We start from the raw sequence: 7,952 nt of genomic DNA on the forward strand, positions 1-7,952 counted from the left end.
AAGCGACAGAGGGGGAAAACCAGTGCTCCCAGCTCGTTCTTCTCCATGTTTTATGAAAAGACAGCAGCTCAGACCTGCAGTGAGGCGAGCCGGGGATGGAGACCACGCCGGCTGCTGTCCGATCATGATGTAGCCCCTGAGGCGTGCCGGCCTGAGCGTCGGACTGTTGGTTTAGAAAGGATGTGGACAGGGTCCACGAGGACCGTGGAGAACACCTCTGGGTTGGTCGAGGAGGGAGGATCTTGACGAACTGCTGGACAGGTTAAGGCCTTGGCCCTCAGAGTCCTGACCCTGGTGACAGTCCGGCAGTGAAAGGTACACCTGAACCGGACCCATGAAGACCTCCTCCATCCTTACCTATCCCTGGACCTGGAAATGGACGGATGATGGATGTTTTGGTTTTGATGTCACAACCAGATCAAGTTTGACCAAGGCGGTCCCAGTCCGAGCCAGCCGGTGCTGACAGTCAGAAGATGAACTCGTACGCTTGGTGGTCTTTGTTTGCTTGTTTATGCTCATTGTGGGGGGGTCCCTGGTCACAGACGGAGACAGCTGCCACGGTGTTGCGCGCTCGGAGCGTCGAAGGCGTCGGAGCTTCCTCCTGCTGCTTTGTTGTTGCTGGTGTCGAACAAACAGCGTGACCTGGTTCAGCGAGTTTGGAGAAGACCGAGCCAAGAACACGGGACCAGGACACACAGTCAGGACAGCGAGGAGGTGGTGCTGCTGCTGCCGCTGCCTTTCAAACACAACCCCTCTGAGAGGTTCTGTTTGGGAAGTGTGTCAGCGAACGGGGATCTCTCTCTCACACACACACACACACACACACACACACACACACACACACACACTCTAACAGAGCATTATCGTCTGATATTCTAATTAGTACGACATCAAAACAAGAAAGAGGTCCACCAGCTCCCAGCAGACACAAAGCCTGTCCAACAGCCCTACCTTCACGGTGTGTGTGTGTGTGTGTGTGTGTGTGTGTGTGTGTGTGTGTGTGTGTGTGTGTGTGTGTGTGTGTGTGTGTGTGTGTGCAGCTATCTTTGTGAGAACCAGTTGGAGTTTTAGGACATTTCGGCCGGTCCTCACATTCAGACCTTCAGAGGGCTCAGACTTGGTTTTGAGGGTTAAGTTAGAATTAGGTTTAGTTTGCGTCATGTTCATATAAGTGCACAGTGTGTGTGTGTGTGTGTGTGTGTGTGTGTGTGTGTGTGTGTGTGTGTGTGTGTGTGTGTGTGTGTGTGTGTGTGTGCGAGCGCCTCAGATCAACAATTTAAGAAACTTTCCACGTCTTTTTCGCTCCAAGGAGCGAAGTCTTCGCTTTCAGGTTTGAGTCTGGCTTCTCTCTGACAGCGTTTCTCTTTTCTTCAGGGTTTCTCTGTTGTTGCTCAGAGACACTTCAGCAGGATCGTTTTGAGAATCGAACCTGCGACGGTGGAACCACAACGCTCCAGAACGCAGCGAAGCTGGAGTGAAGCCCATTTTTCTGACAGCCTGGATGGTGATTTTCGTTTTCATGGAGGATTTTATTCGGCAGATATTTGTGGAGCGCTGCTTCCTGTGAACCACATGACGACCTGATGAAGGCACGAAGATGCTCTGGACATTATCTTTCATTTAACCTTGTGTTTTCTGTGTGGCGGCAGGCCAGGTGCCCTACTGTCACCCTGATTTAATCTGTCCCTCGGGGGGGAACCCTCCTCCCAGAGGGACACAGGGGCTGATGGACACACCAAGGACAGCTGCCCCCGCCTCCAGAAGCAGACCTTTGGAAGCGATTTTAGTGTAATGGCTGAACAAGGTTTTACAACGTCCACGTTGGCCTGAAAAGTGTTTTTCTGATGCACAATCATTGGCAGAAAGTTCCAAAAAGTCTGAGCCGCACTCTGCTGAGCCTGAACTATTGGCCCAATCACACGGAGGCATGAGGATACCTGCAGGAGGGGAGCAAATCAGTGCTTCACGAGTGCATCACGTTAGGTTCACCACACATGGCGGCGTCACATGGCGTTTTTTATTTTACGTATGTGCATCAGTCGATCTGTAGCATCACATCACAGACAGAAGATATTAAGAAATGATGTTTGTCTGAAGAGCCGACCTTCATCAAATCTGGGAGATGTGACACAGGTTTCCCTCCTCTTCATTCCTTCCTTTGACTTTAACCGTCTTCATTGTTGGAGGTTCGTAACGTGGCCGAAAACACACACACACACACACACACACACACACACACGCACATCATCATCATCATTATGATGAGACTGGAGACAAAGTAATGCAAGAAGAAGAAGGAGGGAAGATACTGAACATCAACACTGAGCATCAATCCTCGTCCAATCAGATCCGTTCTGCGCAGTGAGAGGGAGGAGTCAAAGGATGGAGAGTCTTGAAAAGAGCAGAAAAATCACTGTATATATTCTGTTTCAGAGAGAGAGAGAGAGAGAAAAGTGGAGTTTCGTAGTGAAGAGATGGACAGAAAGAAGAGGAGCAAATGATTTTCTGAGCAAAGAAAAAGAAAAAAGGATGAAACATCACTGAAAACAGAAGAATAAAAGATGAAGACATGAAGAAATAAATACAGGACAAGACAAACAACGAAGACAAGAAGTACAGTAGAGAGGACAGACGGAAAGGAGGAAGACAGACGTGGAGACGCAGAAGAAGAAAAAAAGACAGACGATTGTCTCTTCATCAGAGGACAGTTTAACAAACTGACGGTCAGTGTTGTTTCATCTGATATGAACATAAAAACAGCTCTAAAACTTCAGATCCATTCGTCGATATTCAAAATCTAAATTCTGTCTGAACACGTTAAAGCTTTTAATGTGAATAAAACATTTAAATTAATTACATTTTAATTTATTTTCATTTCGCTCATCAGCTTCTTCTCACTCGACGAGCTGCTCGTGTCTCAATGCAATAATCAATCAATGTGGAGCAAAAAGAAAGATGAAAATGAGCTGAAAATCATCAAAAGATCTTCTAAAAGGTGTTTTATTATATATATAAGTATGTAAAATATGCAAATACATTTCTAATATAAAACATATTACTGTAAAAATACATTAATGTAAAATGTACTAACTGATTAACATGAAATGTCTTAAAAATATTATTAAAAAGCATTTTGAATTGTTTCAGTGAAAAAGCGAGTGATGCTCAAATACATCAAAGGATACAAATGATCGTAAAATAATGATCAAAGTCGAATAAAGTCTGATTTTTAGTTCATGGTTTTGTTCTTGTTATGTGAGATCAGGGCTGGACAGACACGCAGACAGGAAGTGAGCAGCAGGTGAGTGCTGAGGGCACGAGGTGATGGAGGCACAGGTGAAGCCAGGTGGTGGTGTTCGAGGGCTCTAGGCTTCAGGCAGGTGGAGGCAGAGACGCTGGAGCTGGAGATGGGTGCAGGTGAGCTCACAGATCAGGCAAGGTGACGAACGGGGGAGGACACGAACCAGAGACCGACTGACGCTCCACCCGGAACACCACCAAGCCTCGAGTCCTCCGCAGACCACAGACTTTACACTGAGCCGACTGTGACGAGGCCCAGCCGTGAGGGAGGAGGCTCAGCCCCACCAGGAAAGACACACGAGGACACCAGAGTTTCCACAGCAGCACAGCTTCTTGACATGAAGCAACACTCGAGATAAAGTAAAAAATGTTTAAAATCAAAAAGCTCTCCGTGATGAATAACCTTCTGAAAAGATATCTTTAAATCAGAAACATCAAACGTATCTTCTTTGTATCGTGACCTTCGTCTTCAGTGAACCAAGTGACACAAAAAATCTCAGATTATTGCAGTTTTATCACAAAGATTCACAGAAGTTCAACTGAACTGTCCAATCAAAAGGACCAATCAGGAGGCTGGGCTGATGCTTATGTTCTGACTGCAGGACCGAGACATGAGGACGACTCCAGAGACGGAGGAGGTACAGACTTCGTGTGTGTGTGTGTGTGTGTGTGTGTGTGTGTGTGTGTGTGTGTGTGTGCTCTATCCAGGTCACGTTGTGGTGAAAACGAGCAAACGTCCTCTTTCATGATGTCAAACTTCTGTCTGGTGTGACTGAACAATATTTACCGTCTGTTTGCCAGAATATCAGGTGTTCAGTGTCCGACTGCAGCTGTGCGCGTTTCAAACCAGGAAGTGTCCAACTCAGGTCATGTGATCACTGTGGACACGGCTGGGTGGCACATGGTAAGACACACACACACACACACACACACACACACACACGTGTTGGTATTTTTACTTGAGGACATCTGGATTTTCTCAGATTGACACGGCTCTGACAAAAACCTTTAAAACCAAGTTTAGAAACTCTGCAGTTTGACAACAACACAATGTTGGACTTCACCCACCCACTGACACACACACCCACCCACTGACACACACACCCACCCACTGACACACACCCATTCACTGACGCACACGCACACACTGCAGATGTGTTCAGTCACTACAGTGACATGAAGTCAGGTGTCGCTGTCATCACATCACCAAAAGCATCTGGAGAGAGCATCTGCACGTGCACACACACACACACACACACACACACACACACACACACACACACACACATCATTGTTGTATTTCATCAGTGTGCCAACGACAAGATGACAAAACAACTCGTCTTCTCTGTCTCCAGCTTTGGAGAAGCTCCATTTTCAGGCCCAGCTACCATCAAGCTGCACCCCGGTGGAGGTGGCCCTTCCTGGGCTGGTGTTCGACCTGAGCTCCCTGGTCCTGTATGGAGCTCATGCTATTCCTGTTCGTCTGAAAATTCTGCTGGACCGTCTCTACAGCGTCCTCACCCCAGAACAGGTTCACCTGGCAAAGTTTAGAGCAGCCAGTGGAAAAGCTTTCATTAACTAAATATGATTTGTCTTAATATGCAGAATTATATTTTCTAGTATAATGGAGCAGTAAATTATACTACATATGTGTAACAGATTATTTGTTGTCTTTTCCAGGTCAGCCACATACTGCACACACTGGGCTGGACTTTGGGGGATTATGTTCGAGGGTACATGCTGCAGGTAACACTAACACAGTATAAATACATCATACTGATATTTGTGCCTGTGTGGTTTTCCTCTTGATGCTCCGGCTGCCTCCCACAATCCCTGCTGCCATAAATTTGTGTTTGACTCCAATCTGTGCCGCCCATTTCAAACTCAGCATACATGAAATAAAGACGTATGTGTTCAAGGTGTTTTCTCCGCTTTGGACTTGGTCCTCTTGTGCTCTCAAATCTCGACTTCCAGATTGATTCAACTTCAACACAATTTCCCACTTTCATCTGTTCACGTTGAGGTTTATTTCTCTCCAGTTTCCCAGTGGGAAGGTGTTGGACCGCTGGCTGATGGTGACTCCTGAAGAGGAAGTGCTCATCCTCAAACAGTTCCTTCGCTTTGGCGAGACGCGCCCCATAGTCGAGTTGATGACGCTTCAGTGCCTGGCAGCTGTCAATCACCTCTCCGATGCAGAGCTGAAGCCCGCCCCAAAGAGCTGCCAATCAAGCATCAGCATGAACGGGGGACCTCCAGGTGGGTTCAGGAACGGAAGAAGAGACTCGCGCTTACTGTCCGGTGTCTGCCATTTTAAGAGAAGAAGTCCTGCTGACCACAGCGACACAGTCCACCATTTTGAAAATTTTCCAGGTGGACAGTCGTTGCCTCTGTCGTTCCACTGTCCAAGCTCCGCCATCCACTGTTTGGTTCATCCCACTAAGGTAATTAAATGAAATCCCTTTTGTGTCCAAGCTTTCAGACCTTCTTTGTTCCACAACTGGAAAACATCCTAATAACACTTACTCTCACATCCTGCACTTGTTTGGAAAGTTCATGTAAGTTTACTCCTTGCTCTTGTTTTATCAGGAACTTGTTCCACCCAGTAAACTAACACAGTACCTACAGAAGCCTGGTGGGACCAAACTGGCCGAGACACACAAACAGGAAGGAGGAAGAAGAGTTGAAGAGAACAATCAGGTTTTCCAGCGATGTAAAGGTGAACCAGCTTTAAAAATCAAAGCAGATCCCGACAATCCAAACGCAGCCCTGACAATATGGCATCCGAAACCCCAATTCAACGGCGACCAGGAGCCTGACCTTCACAGGGGCATGGCCAAGCAGGAGAGCACCTCCTCACTCTTTCCTTCCATGAACTCCTCACTTATCCCTACTTCTTCCTCTCTCCATCCATCCATTTCCTCCTCCTCTCCTCCAAAGATTTCCCAAGCGTTGCAAGATTTCACTTCCTACCCTCTCAGTCCTCTCCCATCCGCCTCCTTCCTCTGTCCTCTTCCTACTGCCTCGTCTTCCTCCTCCCTCCATCCTCTCCCCTCTTCCCTCTGCTCCCTCCCTTCTCTTTCACCTGCAGGAGGTCGGAAGGGGAGGGTCTGCTGTGGCGTTTGTGGGAAAAGCTTCTATGACAAAGGTGGGAATGTTGTCTGCTAAACATTCAGTGCTTACAATGAATGCCTCTTCAAGGTCCACTCATGTGGGGTCTTGGGGATCCACAGGGTTCAGTTCAAGGTCCTCAGCCAGATTAATCAATGAGGTTTTTAACAGTGCTGGTCCCAAATATTACCTATTGTAAATATTAGGTCCCTCTGATCTGTGGTGTCCCCCAAGGCTCCATCTTTGGCCCTATGTTGTTGGCACTTTCAAAAACCTTTTCCTAACTTATCAAGAGCACCACTTCCTTCTGTTTGTGCAGGAACGCTGAAGATCCACTACAACGCTGTCCACTTGAAGATCAAACATCGCTGCACGGTGGTGGGCTGCACCATGGTCTTCAGCTCGCTGCGCAGCCGAAACCGACACAGCGCCAACCCAAATCCACGGCTCCACACGAGCGCCGGCAGAGACGACCACACCCAGAGGAACACACACACCGAGCCACACACCAGCATACACACCGAAGTACAGATACACAAAACCAAAAGCACTCGCAGAAACGTACACAACACTCACACACGAATCTGCAGAGAAAAAGAGATCAGCAACACACTCTGGCGACAGGACAATGAGGCTCACACACTAGTCCACATACACACCATGAGAAACCGTCATACACACCTCCAACGTGGCTTCTGGGACAACACACCCCCTCCAGCCGACTCCCCTCCTCCTTCTCCTCATTCTCAGAGCCATGACACCAACCAGACCTTCACCCTGAGTGGCTCCACCTACCTGCACCCCCAGGCTCGGCCTCCTCCTTCACTCCTCCCAGCTAGCAGCGCCTCCTCGCTGAGCTCGCCTCCATCCCTCATCTCACCGGTGGTTCCTGCAGTGGAGAAAACTGAACTACACCTGCTCAGCCTTCACACCAACCACCCTCCACCTGCCCACCTCCCTGGTGCCACCCCGGTCACCATGGTGAGCTGCAACAGTGAACCTGTGTCACGTGACTATGGTGTCGCAGAGGGAAAACAAGGCGGGGCTTGCACAAGCACAAAGACCAATCAGCAGCGGCGGTGGGAGTCAGGCGACCCCACGCCAAAGAAGAAGCCCAGGAAGTCGAGCATGCCGGTGAAAATAGAAAGAGGGAAGGTGGAGGGATATGAGGAAGAGGAGTGTTGAAGACCTGCAAAGTTCTGTTGCTCTAATATTAAAACTTTACATTCAGAAATAAAGTTTTTTTTTTTTAGAAAAGAATAAAGATCGAGTTAAGGGAGCGTCACGCTGGTTTAGACTTTTTTGGCCTGATTTCAGATCTCTTGCCTTGTGCTCATTGGCTGCGATGAAATCCACAGTTAGATACCTTCACTGAAATTCACTTGACAAAGTCAGATATAGATACTTTCATGGTAGGTTGATTAAGAAAGTGTGATAAAGGCAAATGTCAGGAAACACAGTGGTTTTGGTTTGTGGGGTGAGAAAGAAGAGCTGCATTAACACGTCTTTAAGAGGAACACTGTGTCTTAAAGAGGAACACTGTG

At 47.9% G+C, this 7,952-nt stretch overlaps 1 protein-coding gene across 1 annotated transcript; it reads left to right on the plus strand.

The window, feature by feature from the left end:
* The first annotated feature begins 3,910 nt into the window (after positions 1–3,910).
* Positions 3,911–7,593, plus strand: LOC139351712 (zinc finger protein basonuclin-2). Its single transcript, XM_070993718.1, has 7 exons — positions 3,911–3,938; positions 4,102–4,204; positions 4,656–4,831; positions 4,981–5,046; positions 5,340–5,741; positions 5,887–6,445; positions 6,728–7,593. Exons 1-7 carry the CDS (start codon positions 3,912–3,914, stop codon positions 7,591–7,593), a joined length of 2,199 nt encoding a protein of 732 aa, XP_070849819.1. The 5' UTR covers position 3,911.
* Positions 7,594–7,952: the final 359 nt, after the last annotated feature.

Source organism: Chaetodon trifascialis, chromosome 23 (genome assembly GCF_039877785.1).
Source record: "Chaetodon trifascialis isolate fChaTrf1 chromosome 23, fChaTrf1.hap1, whole genome shotgun sequence".
Lineage (NCBI taxonomy): Eukaryota > Metazoa > Chordata > Actinopteri > Chaetodontiformes > Chaetodontidae > Chaetodon > Chaetodon trifascialis.